General features: G+C 38.4%; 1 protein-coding gene across 5 annotated transcripts in view; it reads right to left on the bottom strand.

The window, feature by feature from the left end:
• Nucleotides 1–2450: 2450 nt before the first annotated feature.
• LOC124596524 (pumilio homolog 2) overlaps nucleotides 2451–19633 on the bottom strand; it is a 596698-nt gene continuing 579515 nt past the window's right edge. For all 5 annotated transcript variants that reach the window (XM_047135690.1, XM_047135693.1, XM_047135692.1 and 2 more), the window contains 2 exons: nucleotides 9471–9639; nucleotides 2451–8207 (listed from right to left, as the gene is read on the bottom strand). In XM_047135690.1, coding sequence (XP_046991646.1) covers nucleotides 7940–8207; nucleotides 9471–9639 — 437 coding nt within the window. In that variant the 3' untranslated portion in view covers nucleotides 2451–7939. The remainder of the gene's footprint in view (nucleotides 8208–9470; nucleotides 9640–19633) is intronic.

Raw genomic sequence — 19633 nt, 5'->3', positions numbered from 1 at the left:
GCCTGCAGACGAAGGCAAGTTCATGCACAGCCGTGGTAATGAGCAGCCACACCAACTTAAACCGCATCGTACTTAACAAATATGCCACACAGTGCTTCCTACTCATGGTGTTGCAGTAAAGTCCACGCATGCACATGCTTGCCTATACACACACTAGAAAGGAAAATACTGCACTTGTCCACAGCTTTCTCTACTTGCCAACAAACAAGTGCTGTCCTCTGACTGTACATACTGTTCACAGCTGCCATCTAGCATCTCCATTGTGTACTTCATCGCCCTACAAGAGGATGTGCTCATAGTGTATTTGCAAAACAACAAAATTATAAATCATTTCCAAATGCCCCTCATACACACATCCTGTACTCGACGATCCAGCCAAATGTCACTACAAGTTCTGATGACATACCCATCAGAGATCCACCAAAAAACTACATCTGCTATGGTGATGGGTCTCCGTCCTACATTGCCAACAATCTCTCTACTTCCATTGTCCACGTGTGTAGAATGATCATAATACAGAGGAAAAAAATTGGGAACAGGACCAGGACCAACAACGACAACACACTTTCATATACTGCCATGCTTTTACACTCCCCCTCCCCAACACACAAACACAAAGGGGAGGGGGAGGGCACCATACTGTTTCATAATTAAAGCATTCCCCTCAATAGTCTGTGTCTATGGACTGGAATGGTAATTTTGTGACTTGCTGTAATAGTCTGTGTCTATGGATTGGAATGGTAATTTTGTGACTTGCTGTATTCTTCAGTTTTTCTATGCATTCATGTCTCAGTGTATTATGACCTGTCTTAATATACCACGGTGTGTATTCATTGGTTCTGATTTCTGTTACAATATCAAAGTTAGTAAATCTGAGACAAAATCTATTACAAGCATTCAACTTACACCAACACAAACTATTTGTCCTCCCTCATCTCAACTTCACGGCTTGCTTCACTTATTTCACACAAAGTTGGGCAAGAAACTTGGTAACACTGATTTCATCAATAAACACTACAGTAATTAGTCTTATTAAATAACAGCAAAGTAAATAATGATCCAATATGAAAAACAAAAAATCTGAAATAGTGCAAATGATTCATAATTTATATATATATGGCCTTGGCAGCAAAAAAAAAAAAAAAAAATTATCTACGGATTTCCAATGCTTAACACTGTACGTAAAAATGAACAAATTCGCACGCACAAAGAGAGATGAAATAGCTTTTGTATAAGAATCCTTCATTCCCCTTCCCACCTATTTTAACAGGTTATCACAAAATGTGTTGTAATAAAGTGAGAGAGAGAGAGAGAGAGAGAGAGAGAGAGATAGAGAGAGAGAGAGAGACTACGACTACTACCACCACCACTATCACCTATCTACAGGAGCCCACATAGCAGTAGTAAATCTGACGATCCTACAAACTGATAAGGTTTATTTTATTTCATTTTTGAAGGAGAAATAACAGGCTTAGTTACTAGACCTGATCCATTTTCTACTACTCATCTTCTCCCTGCCTGCAATGAGAAGTCTGTTTCGATACACCAATAGGTATGATATCAAGGATCTGCATTCACACAGCAGTATACCAAAAATGTCACTCACTCCTTTAGAACCACAATATATGAGGTTTTTATTTCTGAATTTAAGATATTCTTATGTAAATTAAGAATAAATGAAACAAATTCCAGAATGATCTTAGAAGTTCTGTCAGTTTTTCAAACAATAAAAGCCTAAAGAAATGAAAGTGGATGAATTGCAACTACATAGTATAGGGTGTAAGGCAGCAGTCTTTCTTTCTTGAAGTAACTGTTTTCCATATAATTAGTAATGAGTTTCATATGTCTTCAGTGTTAATTGTTAATGCAGCTTTCATGTTTGTTTCTTCCTTTTGTTAATGTGCACCTTGGCTTGATCCACATTCCTGGGGATTCTACTTTACACTAGGAACTATGGAACAGAACGTACGAAAGAATGAATGAATGGCATACACGCAAAAAACTGGATACATATGACTTCTTCCTGTGCTGTGACAACATAAGTACAAATTATTTTACTAGTTTATTTTCAGTTGTTTAATGTTGTTACATATAAAAATACTTGTGTGAAGTTTTCCATGAAACACTGATCAATAATGTATTTCCCAATAATATTGAATATGATAACATGTTGGAACTCCTCCACTAACCCACATTCGAATGTCAGGAAATCAGTTTTCCACTTATTTTTCACTCCAAAGCAATGCAGTAATAACTGTAACCATAATTTTAACTGTAAGTGACGATAAAGAAATGCTATTAAATGGATGAACTATACACAAATGCAAAAACTGGCATGGAAATGGAAGAGCATGGAGAAATATAACAGCGCAGTATTATTAAGAATTGAATTACACCATTACTTCACATGTTTAAAAAGATTTCAAACTGAAAGAGCCTATTGCCTTGAATTAAATGATCATTACAGAAAGTTTATTTTACTCACAAGTAAATTGTTACATTTGTACAACAATATACATGTCACTTGAATAAGTTTTCTACAGAGATTAATCCACAAACACATTTGAAAAACTTAGGAATTTAGATACAGAAAAAAATCAATCCTGTTTACCATACAGATCTATTTACACCTTCTCCATGTAGGATCCAGTGGATTACAACTAAGAGTTTGCTGGTCATGTAGTGGGTTCCATGACATTTATACAATATAACAAAATTATAAAAAAAAAGCTTTTATATATAATGATACACCCAATAGGGACTTGACAAAAATCTACATACAACTAAAACTATTTCATATTTAAAAAAAGGGATACAGAGTATCCATAAATAATGTAAACAAACACTATTTTTAACCACATGAAGATAATGAATTGCCTTCACTGCCTTAAAAAAATTGTAAGAATGCTGATATCAGTGTTGAATGCTATAGAAAAACTACTGCATTACTTACTTTTCCCAATCTGTATCAAGAGTGCTAATATGTGTTGCAAATGACAATGAATGACCACTTTTGTTTGAAGATAATGAAACACATGTAAAGTAACACCTGTGGGGACAGTTTCTTAAAAAATACAAATGAATACTGATAAAAACATTATGTAACTTATCTTATTTCTGGAAAATAATTGATCTCCACTTTTGTGATTATCAGCACTAACTAAGCAGTAAAAACGGTTTTTGACAGCAGTTTCAAGGCTGAAAGTGTCAGCACATTTATAGCAATTTGGAAATTATGTAAAATGTGTATAAAAGAAAACAGCTACTGGACACAGGTGCAAACCCAACAGTGTACATCACTGGAATTGTGTGTGATTTATGTGTTTGGGGACAAACCATGAAATAGTTGTCATTTTATTTTAAATGGAACCAGTGAATGCAAAAAAATAAATAAATAATATTAGGACACTGGCTACTGAATTCAACGTCAAGTGAAGGAAACAACTGACTGGATCCATCATGTTTTGAACAAAAAGCAATATCTTTGTCAAACCCTGCTTCCATGTTAACAATAGAAAAAGATGCACTTAAAACTCTTATGTATAGATTTACACACAATTTACATTCAGTTTATATATATGTTATGTGCACTAAGTAATGGATGTGCTTCACAAATGATATAAAAACTAAACATTTCTTTTCTACATTTAAAACACATGGAAAAGTTTCCATAGGAATGGATGACAGAATATATGTATATATTTATTTATATTTACGTACAAAACAGCCTAAATTGTTTTCATACAAGCATTTGCATTAGCTGATTTATATTTTTTTTACAATATATAAACACCAAAACTGTGCAAACCATTCATTACATACATTATACAAATGCGAATATTTGATCAATAGATTTCATTTCACATTATTTTTATACTTTTTAATCCTTTACATCAGTCTTGATGAAACTTTAAATATATATTTATTTATAATGATTAACTATCAATTACATAGACATCATGCTTACATTCATGAAAACATTCACAGACTGAGGCAAAATGGATGAAATAATGAATTATTTACATGAAAGTGACTGACTGGGATTATGTGACTACTTACACAAACATTTAAAATTCAGACTGACATGCATTTTTCCTTAAAAATATACAGTAATAATGACGGACAGGAAAAAATTTAGCAACCAGCATGCCGCGAATCTACAAAATTCAAGCCGTAATACAAACAGATAATATGTTTTAAAACATCAGGTAGATTAAAGGAATTTTTTCTGCTGCACAACGGCTGAAATGAATGTGAAAATTGCTCTTATGAGCTGCAGAACATAGGCTCCATCTAGTGATTTGAAAGAGGAACAGCAAGAGCATTTTAAAAAGAAGAAAAAAGCAAACCACAGAAAAACCTAAATATGTAGTAATACTTTTATGTGCACTGTCTCCTCACCTACTGGATTTATGAATAAAGATGTTGAGAAATGTACCTTGGGTACAAGCACAGTTAAAAAACAAATAAGGTGTGACATGATGCCATGGAGTACGGGCATACAGAGAACAGGAGTACTTGTGAACTACAGTTCACATATCATCTGACAAACCTTAATTGAAAGGGTACCACTCTTCAACAACTGTGACAAAATTTATGGAATGTGAACACACAAAATAGCTATAATTTTGTCAATAATGATTGCTTCCAGACACTACTTTATGAATTGATCAGTAATACCTCGATCCGTTCCACAGTGATACACAGGATTTTTCGAAATATATTACCTTTTGAAAAGAGGGCTCAATTTAGCATATGGAGAGATTTTATTCCTTCTGTAAACAAATCCCTTTATAAAAACTGGGAACTACCTATGCTTACTACTTCAAATTTTCCATCCGAGCTCCAACTTGTCACACAGAGCACAAAAATGTTTGGCAAAAGATCTTACTTTCCATTTGTGTGCTCATTTATCAGCAAGGTCATGACTGCAGAACATTTAGTCATTTAGAAAATAAAGACACTGTCTTGCAATTTCCCGACATCGAAATAACATTCCTTATGCAAAGAAAAAATAACATTCAAGTACATGCAGGGATTCTTTCATTTCAGAAAATGTTTATATTTAGTTCCAGAACTTATCAGATTTTCCAATCAAAGAAATTCCATGAGGTAAATGAATTATCTATCACTGTATTATTCAACACTTAGGTAAATCCAAAACCATCCAGCAAGACCCTGCAAGCCTTGTTGTCTGGTTATCAAAATGCTTTTTGAAAAAATCTCTCTTGTACCAAACCAAGCAAGATCCCTCTTTCAAATAATGACTAATCAACTTCAGTTTAAAAACAGAAAATTACAACAAGTGAATGCAACAAAGAGCTGATAGAACTCTTGTCCTGAAGCCCCCACGAAGAGTAAATTAGGTATTGCACCCATTACTCTTATGAGATGTATCAATAATGGTAATTTTATGACATTAATAATTACATAAATACACTACAACAAAAAGTAAGCTGGATGTCAAGACAGTTTACCATCTCCAAAGAAGCCCAAGAAAGAAAATTCCAAGAATATATAAACAGAAATTAAGAGCAACTACACAAAATGAAACTACATAAGTAACTAAATTTTCTATTCATTTGTGTAATTTGGATGGCCAAATGTTTACGAGGTAAATTATCGAACACTGTAAAATGGATGCATTACATACAAATAATGTTGTGCAAATTACAAAATAACTTCTAAGGGTTTAGAACGCCACTGTGAAATATACAGTAAAAATGTTCTTAGAGAGGGACCTGTAGACAAAAGAATTAATTATCTTTAGTTGCACATTTAAGGAACAGTAGAAATAAATATATCTGACAGTTAATCCAGGTTGTGCTCAGCAGAATAGTTGAAAATATCCAGGAAGAATCCTTTACACAAAGAAGTTGTTTCTATTAACGTGTATCTTTTTAAAAACTCAAATATATGAAATGGATAGCAAGTCCTCAGAGGGACTTGTGTCACGAATAAAAACTGTCTGCAGTCACAAGTGCTCAACCATGTAGCTTTATATAGGTATGAACGCAGCTCCTGTTATGCTACATGTTCAGTTCTACATTTCCATTTCATAATTTTTCTTTGAATAAGAATTTTTTGTTCTCTTTTATTTTTTATTGTTAATCTGATTATGAAAAATAGGTACTTTTGTCTTTTGCCTGTACACTTTACATTCTGAATATGGCATATGTTCATTATTTGACATGATTTTTGTTAAACAGATATTACTTACAAAGAAACTAATAACAAGTTATTTATATATATATGTATGTATAATCTTGGTACAAATATTTTATCAACTGTACATATCATATTATTACAATTCACTGTTAAAAAACTGGGATTTGGTTTCTACATACAATCACTCTGGGAAAGTATCGAGTGACACAGACTGAAGAACTTCCTGCAATGGAAGCTGAGCCACTGTAAACACTCATCCAAAATATATCAATATAATGGCTCTTTATATATATTCTATGCATTTACTTCATTTCATAAAAACAAATGCATTAAAAACACCAATTTCAAACATCCACAGCGGTAGCATATCTGTATGTACATCAAAATAAGAATAATACCCAAAAAGGAATTAATTTCAGAACTGTGAGCTTTGAAAGTTACACCAGTTCAGTAAAGGCATGTAGCCCTTTTACCTTGGCTCTAATACTACAGTAAAATTCAAAATCATTAATTTAACAATGATATTAAGCATCCACAGCAAATATATAAGACAGAGAAATAACCAGCAAGGTAGCATGGAGTTTACTGTTTTCAATACTACAACCTCATATCTTGTGTTAAATACATCAATTTTTGAGACTGATGTCATAACCACTTTCATCAATTATTCCCTCTGCATGTTAGCAGTGTGTGTGTGTGTGTGTGTGTGTGTGTGTGTGTGTGTGTGTGTGTGTTGCCTCAAGATCAGTAAATATATGACAAAAACTTTAAAAAAGATTTAATGTTTACGGTTGCCATCTTCTCTTAAATTTCAATAACTACAAATGTTTTCTTAGTTTTCTTTAAAATCCCTTAGCAACTATTACCTGAGGGGTTTATCACAATTTGATGTTCCATTTAATGAAAATTATTTATGTTAAAATAATGATTTCCCCATGTGAAAACAGTGTTTGTGAATGTGAACTCCATTCTCTCCTGCAAAAGACATGTCACGTTCCAGTTATTATTTCCAATGCCTTCCAGTACTAATTTCATTGTGTTTATCCAATAAATGTTTACATACAGTCATTTAGTTTTGATTGTAACAGAAAGAAATTACATAGTTAAATGGCTCCTAAAAAAAGAAAGTCTAAAACAAAATAACTGTATTCCTAGACTGAAACATGCTTACTAGTGCATGCTGTTTCAAGCAACAGTATACAGGAATTTTTATTTATTGTAAATTGATTGTTTGCTGACACAATACTCACTGCATATGAAAATATTTGAATACTCCCGTCACACTGCTCACCTAGTTTACTTCAGTTATCAGCAATCAGTTGTCTATAAACCAGATTGTATCTCATGAGATATGCCATATAAGCTGCATAACTTTCATTTTGTAATATTTTCACAGGTTAACTGAATGACTGTTAATTTTAACGTCAGCAAAACAGTATTTACACCAATAAAATTGTGCCTATCTTTGATTCTTATCTTATTCACATTCTTCGGCGAGACTTATCTCATGCTTGCAAATATCCACATCTTCACACAGATCATCACCAAGATGATGATACATTACATACAAAATCCAAATGCATTACTTCCAGAGCAGTTTTTGCGAGAATGTCACAACTTAGAAAAAAATTAAAATAAATGCGTTTCACTGAAAATTCATATGTGCTGATCAGTTTCTTCCAAAACTTGCGTTAAAAGTGTAAGGTCAAACCTTATACTAAAAGTACATACAAGGCAGATGCTCTGGCAGTATGCTGCCCGATGTGTATCCCTATAGACCACCATTGCTCGGTGGGCCTATGGGGCCGAGATCAGTACTCACAACGACGGGGCCGCCAACTCCCATTGCTGATGCTGTCTTCATAAAAAATTTCTCAAGTTTTGCAATTATATGCTTGCCATATGTGTATTTGCGAAGCGAGTTCAGATGTGGTCGAATTTTGTGCATAAGAACCTTGCGCTGTGCAGGTTCCGATACGTCAATCATCTTCTGTACAACATAGTTTGCATATTGGTCCTTCATCATAACATGCAAAGCACTGCCAGAAAAGAAAAGAAAATACAGTATTTAAGAGTCTATTATACATATCTATTGTCTTTATATAACACGTCAATCTCTGATATATACAGACTGTATTATCTATTGCTGATATCTAACAAATCTGCATGTGTAGTTATATGCATCCTAATAGTGAATGTTAAACTGATAAATGAGAAAAATATGCAACAACTCTCACTGAAATATGAAACCCATACTGACATTTGCAGAAAATTAAGTAATAATTGTGGTAATAAAATGCAAGCACACACTATTACAAATCACAGTCTTCCCACATCAACAAAATCTTCCATTCAAACTCATTTACCAGCAAACACTTTGTAATGACTTGACTGTGTTTTTAATCACACTGTTTACAGTTTACTACAGTAGAGCAGAGGAAGTCCAGTTCAGCCAGTGATATCATGCTCGATTTTTAGACTATCAACGGCAATCCACCAGCTTTTGATTATATCTTATCACCATTATAACTATCCATATTCCCTTTCTGTTCACACTTTTATTGGAGCAGGTCAATATAAATGCTGTCCCAACATTTTTTTTAAAACTAATGTTAGGAGAGAAGGGGAGTCTGGATTTTAATCATGAATATGTTATATGAATTATTAAACATTTGACATTTTGGAGAAGAATAATTTACAAGGAGTGCATGACACTGGTTTCCGATTTTTAACATTTTTGTACATGTACATGTACAAAGAAAATTAAGAAGGCTGGCAACTGAAGGCAAAGAGGAGAATAAGTTGCATTATACTATGGTACTACAAATTGCTGATGATATTCTGGAAATAGTGTGGATTCCCAGTACAACTCAATGAAAAAAAATCATACACTTCCAAATGAAGAAGAATCAATGGAAATGTTTATTAATAGAAGGATTGAAACACTTCACTTCACTTCACTTCACACCAACCAAAATAAACATAAACAGTATAATATTACAGAAACTGTGCTCTTACTGATAAAATGTCTGATAATTAAAATATTCATTCTTTATATATATATACATATCTATGTCTTGACAGTAAGGAGGATGGTTTTGTCCTCTACACAATTTACTGTACCTGTACACCAAAATAAACACAAGTTTCTTTTTATGGTGATTGGCAGTAGTAAATGCACAAAGCAATCAAATGACACTTTTAGTACTGCAACTATGGTGCCTGAGAAACACACACACACACACACACACACACACACACACACACACACATTTAACTGTAATGATAAGATTATAACTCACTTTTCATTGAAGCTGCAGACTTCCTCTATCAGAACTGCACGCTCAGCTCTTGTAGCATGAGTGACACACTTTTCTACGACATTGGAAGCAAACTTGTGTTGTGAAAGCACCAGCACCTTTCCCCTTACAGACAGGATAATCTGAGACTTGTCTTCTGGCTTCCCGTGTTCTGGAATTTGAAGAAAAGCTCATAAAAGTTATGGTTTCAAAAATTATGAAAGAATCTCCATCAATGGAACCCACAGACGTAGTACTGTCAAAGATTAATTACCTACACTAACTGCCAAAAATTACAATAGGGAATCTGTTACTTGCTGTGTATGATTATTTTACTGTGTAACTTTTTTGTGTCAACAGATTTCAGATTGTGTACTGTACGAGAGACAGTCCACAGAAGATGTCAATACATTTTAAAAAGATCTTTACATGCATATCCAGACAAATAGTGGTTATTTAGCACAAACTAAGTAAAGTAAGTGCTTAAAAGAATAATGAAAGGCAGATAATTTTTCAGTATCTCCACTAGTAATGGTGAGTAGCAAGTTATCCTTTTCATAATACTGTCATCATTCCATACTGGATTTTCCATTGTTTGATGATAATATTTCACTGCAACGCAAGGTCAGCCTGGGCGAACAAAAGACATGTAACACACTCATAGTCATAAATAAGACGGGGATCCAAATCCAATATTAGAAAGTAAACACACAGCGAAGACATTTGGATGTAGACTGCTGAGGAAGTAAACCTCAACAATGCTGCAGTATTAAATATATCGTATTTGCCTGATTATAAGCCAACCCTCCCCCTCTTTTTTACAGGGGCTCTTTGAGAAAAATATGTTCTGACTAATCAAAATTACAAACTTTTATGGACGTAAGGTATATGCCTAAAAAGTTATGCATCTGTTCTAAAATTATGTCATTTATTCATTGTCTACATTTTGGTAATACAAGGAGAAATAAAATAAACCAAAAGAGATGTTTTACATGAATTTTTATCTTCACCGTCTTTTTTGGTGATGTCGTCTGTGGTATCACTATTTTCCATCATCATCATCATCATCATCATCATCCTCAATCATCATCATCGTAATAGCACAGCTGTGTTGTCACAAATATTTGGCTATTTCTTCCAAGTATGTTGCGATTTCTGAGGTTGTGGTTATGGAGGGAACTGAGAGCATTGCTCTTTTTTTTCCTTTTCTTTCTTAACACACAGCAGATCTCAAAACAAGACACAAGCATAACTGCCCAGATAAAGGGGGAAAAAAAGCAGTAACACATACAGGGGGACAATTCGTGAACTATACAAAAAATAAAATAAATAAATAAAAAATAAAACATAAATTGGTTACAATTTAAAGCATGCACACACTTTATTCAACATGCACAGTCATTATACGAGGGGGCACCCCAAAGTAACCGGAATCGTAATGCTGCACATAATGCAGTTGTAGTAGCAGGTTGTGCCGTCAGAGGGTTGTAGTAGGAGCTCTGCTGAGTCGTTCTGCCACGCAGTGTCACCCAACACTGAGAAGTGTGGTTTTTTTTGGCAGTTATTTGAGTGTGCGTACAGTGCAGACATGACACGAGGAAACGGCTAGTTCTTATGAACAATGTGTGGCAGTGAAGTTTTGTTTCTTGCTCAACAAGAACACAGCAGAAACTGTTGGGATGATTCAGACAGCCTACAAAGACCATGCTCTTAGTAAAACTCAAGTGTACGAATGGTTTTCTCAGTTTAAAAAGGGAGAAATGGTGGTTGAAGATCAGCGCCATTCCGATTGACCTTCAACTGCTCGAAGCAAAGACAACATAGACAAAATCCCTGATCTCATCAGTGAAGATCAACGCAGGACAATCGACCAACTCGAGAACTTGTCCGAGTTGTCCTGGAGCTCAATTCAGCACTCCTTGACCATCAATTTCTGGATGCGAAGAGTGGCAGCAAAATTTGTGCCGAAGCTTCTTACCAGAGATCAAAGGGATCGTCGCGTTCAAGCCTGCCTCGAAATGAACGACACATTCAAAGATGATGCACATTTTTTCAACAAAATCATTACAGGTGAAGAGTCATGGTGCTACGGGTAAGATCCAGAAAGTAAACAACAGTCATCACAATGGAAGTCATTTGGCTTACCTCGACCAGTGAAATCGAATGTGAAAACAATGATGATCTGTGTGTTTTTTTTTTTTTTTTTTTTGACATCAAAGGGATCATACACTGAATTTGTCCCTGAAAACCAGACAGTAAACTAACAATTCTATTTGGAGGTCATGAAACGGCTTCGCAGAAGTTTGTCGTGAAAACGTCCGGCTCTGTGGGGGCGTGTGGTTCCTGCGTCACGACAACGCTCCCGCGCACACGGCTCTCAGCGTTCTCCAGTTTTTGCCCTCAACGAAGGCGACTACCTTGACCCACGTGCCCTATTCGCCGGATTTAGCACCCTCGGACTTCTTCCTATTCCCGAGGATGAAAAGAGACTTGAAAGTTGAGCGTTTTGCGGATGTGAAGGATGTAAAATGCAAAGTCATGAAAGTGCTAGCAGGTATCAAAGAGGACAAATTTAAAAGGTGCTTCGAATGAACATTTGGACAAGTGTATTAATGCTAATGGAGAGTACTTCGAAGGAGATTAAGGTTGTATTTGAAAATAATAAAGTATATGCTTTCTAGAAAGAAATTCCGACTATTTTTGGGTCCCCCCTCGTATGTCATCTGGAGACTGACAGATGTAGTCACTGATGAGTATCTAAAGGTGGTATATTTTGGCCTGTTTCAATCACACATTTCCTATGGTATATTGTTATGGGGACATTCTTGCTTTGTCAGTGAAATTCTGAAAATTCAAAGAAAAAAGCAATCAGAATAATGAGCAAAGTTAACCCTAAGGAACACTGCCTTCCCTCTTTATCAAGCACATGATATTAACTGTTATGAATCTATACATCTACACAGCACTGCTTTATGTCAAAAGCAACTTTAATGAGTTCGAGACCAAAGAGAACATATATCCTCACAACACCAGAGGCAAACTGGACTTCGACATACCAAGACACAGACTCACAAAGACTGCAAACACACACAAAATAATGAGTTTAAAACTCTTCAATAAACTTCCAGCATCTGCTCGATCACTGACCAGTCATATTTTCAAACCTAAGATTTATGACTGGTTGCTCGAACACCCATTTCATAAGATAACAGAATATTTTGAAATACTCACTGACATTAGTATATAAGAATATTCCTAAAAGAAGTCGAATTAAATTGTCAAAACTTTACTGTAAAGTTATTGTTAATTTATATTTAATGATCAGACCTATTCTGCTGTACGTGGTCAATGGTGAATAAACTGAACACTGAATTCCAGATATTCAGATTTAGATTGTGACATGTTCAATATGCCTGCCATCACTGGCGATGATGTGGTGCTGACAAATAGCGAAATTCAGCATGACCAGGTGAAGTGTCGGAACATCGATTCTGTCAATGACCTCCTGAAAGTTTGTTTTCGGCTCAGCAATGGTTTTGGGGTTATTGCTGTACACCATGTCTTTAATTGAGCCCCATAAAAAGGAGACGCATGTGTTCAGATCTGGAGAATATGGCATCCCATAAAGGCGCATGTCAGTGGCCTCTGGGTACCCCAGAGCCAGAATGCGGTCCCCTAAGTGCTTCCCCAGGACATCAAACACTCTACTGTTTCGATCGAATCGAGCTCCATCTTGCATGAACTTGTCGACCTCAGGGTCACTTTGGATAATGGAATGGGGATGAAATAATCTTCCAGAAGCTTCAAATACCATTCGGTAGTCACCGTGTCATCAAGGAATATCACACCAATTATTCCATGACTGGACAATGGACACCACGCAGACACCTGTTATGAATGAAGAGACTTCTTGATCGCGAAATGCGGATTCTCAGTCCCCCAAATGCATCAATTTTTCTTATTGACAAACCCATCCAAATGAAAATAGGCTTCATCGCTAAAACAAACCATAGGGTGCATACTAATTCCCATCATGCCCCACAGCCAACCATGCAGTCTGAACACCCTAACCCAAACCATTCAGAAGTTATGATTATATTATTTTATTTCATGTAGTTCAATAACGGTCACCCTGCACTTTGCTTTTGTAAAATGAATTTGCTTCACCACAGTTTCTTTCCCTTTGCTTCACCTTTCTTTTCAATTACCTCCCTTTCTCTGTTTCCCCCATTCACTTACTCTCCATATCCAATGTCTCTCCCAATATTTTATTACACACTCTTCAAATTTTTTCACACCAATCTTATCACGTGAAAGCACCCACGTGATTTACCAACTGACCTGCCTACACTGTGATGCATTCTATGTGGAAATGACCAGCAACAAACTGTCCATTCGCATGAATGGACACAGGCAGACAGTGTTTGTTGGTAATGAGGATCACCCTGTGGCTAAACATGCCTTGGTGCACGGCCAGCACATCTTGGCACAGTGTTACACCGTCCGGGTTATCTGGATACTTCCCACCAACACCAACCTATCCAAACTCCGGAGATGGGAACTTGCTCTTCAATATATCCTCTCTTCCCGTTACCCACCAGGGCTCAATCTCCGCTAATTTCAAGTTGCCGCCACTCATAGCTCACCTGTCATTCAACATCATCTTTGCCTCTTCACTTCCGCCTCGACTGACATCTCTGCCCAAACTCTTTGTCTTTAAATATGTCAGCTTGTGTCTGTATATGTGTGTGTGTGTGTGTGTGTGTGTGTGTGTGTGTGCGCGCGCGCGCGAGTGTATACCCGTCCTTTTTTCCCCCTAAGGTAAGTCTTTCCGCTCCCGGGATTGGAATGACTCCTTACCCTCTCCCTTAAAACCCACATCCTTTCGTCTTTCTCTCTCCTTCCCTCTTTCCTGATGAGGCAACAGTTTGTTGCGAAAGCTTGAATTTTGTGTGTGGGTGTGTGTGTTTGTTTGTGTGTCTATCGACCTGCCAGCGCTTTCGTTCGGTAAGTCACATCATCTTTGTTTTTAGATATATTTTTCCCACGTGGAATGTTTCCCTCTATTATACTGATATCAGTAATTTGAACCCAACAATTACGTTTGTTATTGTCACTGTTGCATTTCGAAATCTTTTCTGTCGTCTTATTTTCTCTTTCTGTTTTTGCCAGTAGTTTCACTTTGTATTCACCTTCTCCTTTTTACCGTAATCTGCTATACTATTTTATCCCGCCTATATATACTCAATAATACGTAACCCACTTCCAAACCATAACCAAAAAAATTCTTTTGCCGCTTTCAACACTACCGCCGCTATAAAATCCACCATTTCTAGTTCACAAACAGTTCCTTTCACCTTTTAAACAACCATTTCGGCTAGTTCTAATAACTTTCGCTTTATTTCCATTTACGTTTTTCCCACATCACTGATAATTTTTATCCGCTTCCCACAGGTTTTAACGTCATTATTTCTTCGTCAGACAATTGTTAGCCTCATTTTCATAATCTGCCACCACAAAACCACTCCTTTTAATATATTACACGCAGATTTTTCGAAATTTTCCCGAATTTCTCCGTCCTTTAACGTGTTTTGGCGGCAACACAACCACCTAACCTTTGTGCACATCGTTGTCTACCAACCCAAGTCCAACATAGCCCAGCTGTAACCAACACCTTCTCGCCTTTTTTCACACCAGGTCTCCAGTTACTTTCCAGTTCACCTTTATCTCTCCCCATAAATTTTTATTTTCATTTTCATTTCAGCCTCATGTTACACTTTCCACCTTCTAATACCATGTCACCCTCACAACACCCCCACAACCCCATTAAGTTTTATTTACATTCCCTCCGCAAACATGCCTTCACCCTAGCCAGATTACGCTCCCATATTCTATTTTCTCAGGCTTGTCTGACATTTGGCATTAACCCCAAAGGCCTCACACTTAAAGTTCCCATCTCTGGCTGCAACCCTTCTTTCCATCAGTCCCTATACCAGTTCCAAACTGAACAATCCATTGCCCTCACCCACCTAATCCTTCACCTACACATCAACTCAGCCAATGAACACACCCGTCAACTCCTATCCTTAATAAAAGTCCTCAATCTTTCCTCTCCCACATCCACACCGCTGTTCAGAGCATCCTCCTACAGGCCAACCGCAAATTAGAAGAGCATGCCACCATTCACCTCAAAAAACTATCCAATCTCCTGGCTTCCCACCTCCAGAAAGGCAACTCACTCACCCTTCACAACCTTTCCAGCAAACCTCAACCTCCTCTCATTGCACACAAACCCAGTCTCTCCCATCTACTCAATCCCCCACTTCCTGCTCCACTCCCTCCAAAACCTCAAAATTCCAATCAACACAATCTGGAACCACAACACCCTAATTCAGTAGTTAACCTTTCCTCCAAACCTCTCTCCCAATCCGAAACCTCTGTCCTATCCAAAGGCCTCACCTTCAGCCCCACTCCCAGATTCAACCAAACAGCCCTCGTCAAAGATTTACTGTCCTACACTCATACTCTCTGCTGGAAATACCACTTCACCACGAAGAAAAATGATCCTAATCCTACTCCTAATGATCCAACTCCCCAAGACACCATCCAAATTGAACCCTGCCTGGAACAGTTCCATCCTCTGTCGCAGCGGGACCCACCTCCTCTTCCTCAAAATCACCCTCTCCAAACCTTCCAGGAATTTCTGACTTCCAGCCTTGCATCTCAATCCTTCTTAAAAAACCTTAATCCTACTCCCAACATCACCACTGCTGAAGCCCAGGCTATCCGTGATCTGAAGGCTGACCGATCCATCGTCATTCTTCCGGCGGACAAGGGTTCCACGACCGTGGTACTTGATCATCGGGAGTATGTGGCTGAGGGACTGCGTCAGCTTTCAGACAACACCACATACAAAGTTTGCCAAGTAACCCCATTTCCGATGTCCAGGCGGAGCTTCAAGGAATCCTCAGAACCTTAGGCCCCCTACAAAACCTTTCACCTGACTCCATCAACCTCCTGACCCCACAGACACCCCGCACCCCTACCTTCTACCTTCTTCCTAAAATCCACAAACCCAATCATCCGGGCCGCCCCATTGTAGCTGGTTACCAAGCCCCCACAGAACGTATCTCTGCCTACATAGATCAACACCTTCAACCCATTACATGCAGTCTCCCATCCTTCATCAAAGACAACAACCACTTTCTCGAACGCCTGGAATCCTTACCCAATCTGTTACCCCCGGAAACCATCCTTGTAACCATTGATGCCACTTCCTTATACACAAATATTCCGCACGTCCAGGGCCTCGCTGCGATGGAGCATTTCCTTTCACGCCGATCACCTGCCAACCTACCTAAAACCTCTTTCCTCATCACCTTAGCCAGCTTCATCCTGACCCACAACTTCTTCACTTTTGAAGGCCAGACATACGAACAATTAAAGGGAACAGCCATGGGTACCAGGATGGCCCCCTCGTACGCCAACCTATTCATGGGTCGCTTAGAGGAAGCCTTCTTGGTTACCCAGGCCTGCCAACCCAAAGTTTGGTACAGATTTATTGATGACATCTTCATGATCTGGACTCACAGTGAAGAAGAACTCCAGAATTTCCTCTCCAACCTCAACTCCTTTGGTTCCATCAGATTCACCTGGTCCTACTCCAAATCCCATGCCACTTTCCTTGACGTTGACCTCCACCTGTCCAATGACCAGCTTCACACGTCCGTCCACACCAAACCCATCAACAAGCAACAGTAGCTCCAGTATGACAGCTGCCACCCATTCCACATCAAACGGTCCCTTCCCTACAGCCTAGGTCTTCGTGGCAAACGAATCTGCTCCAGTCCAGAATCCCTGAGCCATTACACCAACAACCTGACAACAGCTTTCTCCCGACCTGGTACAGAAGCAAATAACCAGACCCACTTCCTCATCCCCTCAAACCCAGAATCCCCCACAGAAGAACCACAAAAGTGCCCCACTAGTGACAGGATACTTTCCGGGACTGGACCAGACTCTGAATGTGGCTCTCCAGCAGGGATACGACTTCCTCAAATCCTGCCCTGAAATGAGATCCATCCTTCATGAAATCCTCCCCACTCCACCAAGAGTGTCTTTCCGCCGTCCACCTAACCTTCGTAAGCTGTTAGTTCATCCCTATGAAATCCCCAAACCACCTTCCCTACCCTCTGGCTCCTATCCTTGTAACCGCCCCCGGTGTAAAACCAGTCCCATGCACCCTCCCACCACCACCTACTCCAGTCCTGTAACCCGGAAGGTGTACACGATCAAAGGCAGAGCCACATGTGAAAGCACCCACGTGATTTACCAACTGACCTGCCTACACTGTGATGCATTCTATGTGGGAATGACCAGCAACAAACTGTCCCTTCGCATGAATGGACACAGGCAGACAGTTTTTGTTGGTAATGAGGATCACCCTGTGGCTAAACATGCCTTGGTGCACGGCCAGCACATCTTGGCACAGTGTTACACCATCCGGGTTATCTGGATACTTCCCACCAACACCAACCTATCCAAACTCCGGAGATGGGAACTTGCTCTTCAATATATCCTCTCTTCCCGTTACCCACCAGGGCTCAATCTCCGCTAATTTCAAGTTGCCGCCACTCATAGCTCACCTGTCATTCAACATCATCTTTGCCTCTTCACTTCCGCCTCGACTGACATCTCTGCCCAAACTCTTTGTCTTTAAATATGTCTGCTTGTGTCTGTATATGTGCGCGCGCGCGCGCGAGAGAGAGAGAGTGTATACCCGTCCTTTTTTCCCCCTAAGGTAAGTCTTTCCGCTCCCGGGATTGGAATGACTCCTTACCCTCTCCCTTAAAACACACATCCTTTTGTCTTTCCCTCTCCTTCCCTCTTTCCTGTTGAGGCAACAGTTTGTTGCGAAAGCTTGAATTTTGTGTGTGTGTTTGTGTGTCTATCGACCTGCCAGCGCTTTCGTTTGGTAAGTCACATCATCTCTGTGCCAAGATGTGCTGGCCGTGCACCAAGGCATGTTTAGCCACAGGGTGATCCTCATTACCAACAAACACTGTCTGCCTGTGTCCATTCATGCAAATGGACAGTTTGTTGCTAGTCATTCCCACACACATTATATATATATATATATGTTTGTGTGTCTGTCGACCAGTGCTGGCAGGTCGACAGACACACAAACAAACACAAACATACACACAAAATTCAAGCTTTCGCAACAAACTGTTGCCTCATCAGGAAAGAGGGAAGGAGAGGGAAAGACGAAAGGAAGTGGGTTTTAAGTGAGAGGGTAAGGAGTCATTCCAATCCCGGGAGCGGAAAGACTTACCTTAGGGGGGAAAAAAAGGACGGGTATACACTTGCACACACACACATATCCATCCACACATATACAGACACAAGCAGACATATTTAAAGACAAAGAGTTTCATATATATATATAGACACACACAAAGATGATGTGACTTACCAAACGAAAGCGCTGGCAGGTCGATAGACACACATGCCCACGTGGAATGTTTCCCTCTATTTTTTTTTTATATATCCCTTTATCTGTTCTGTGAAACACTGGTTCTTGCCACATTTCGTGGTTCTAGGACAATTGGAAGTACCCTATAGGCTCTGATGAGTGAGTTTGTGAGTATCAATTATGTAACATAAATGGCTGTATCTTTTGATTGCACCGACTTAGAAGCTTAAATGTTTTACATCACCAAGGGACCGTATACCTTACTATGTGACGAATTTCAATTTGATCCATCTATCTGCTCCTGAGAAAGAGGTTTGTTAACTGTCGGACGAACAGATGGAAAACAAAGCAATCCTATAAGGTTTCTGTTTTTACTGATTGAGGTACGGGACCTAGGGGACCCTAAAAACGCTGATATATTGCAGCAGCAGAGTACTATGAGGATACAGAACTGACATAGTGTTTAAACTGACCAGAAAGGTGCAGAAGTATTTGAATACTGGAAGGGACCTACACAAGTTATGTGCCTTAAAAGTGATATAAAGCAAATAGCACCACATCTTATACTGCACAAGATCCCTAACACTTGAGTGCTATACAGTGATATCTTTATAACAAAGACAGTCAATATTGCAACAAATATTTATAAATTCTGGAAACTAAACCAACTCGTGGGACTGCTGTATGTACC

The sequence above is a fragment of the Schistocerca americana genome, chromosome 2, assembly GCF_021461395.2.
Source record: "Schistocerca americana isolate TAMUIC-IGC-003095 chromosome 2, iqSchAmer2.1, whole genome shotgun sequence".
In the NCBI taxonomy this organism is placed as follows: domain Eukaryota; kingdom Metazoa; phylum Arthropoda; class Insecta; order Orthoptera; family Acrididae; genus Schistocerca; species Schistocerca americana.
The sequence above is the reverse complement of the archived record's forward strand: the minus strand, read 5'-3'. Positions and strand labels throughout refer to the sequence as shown.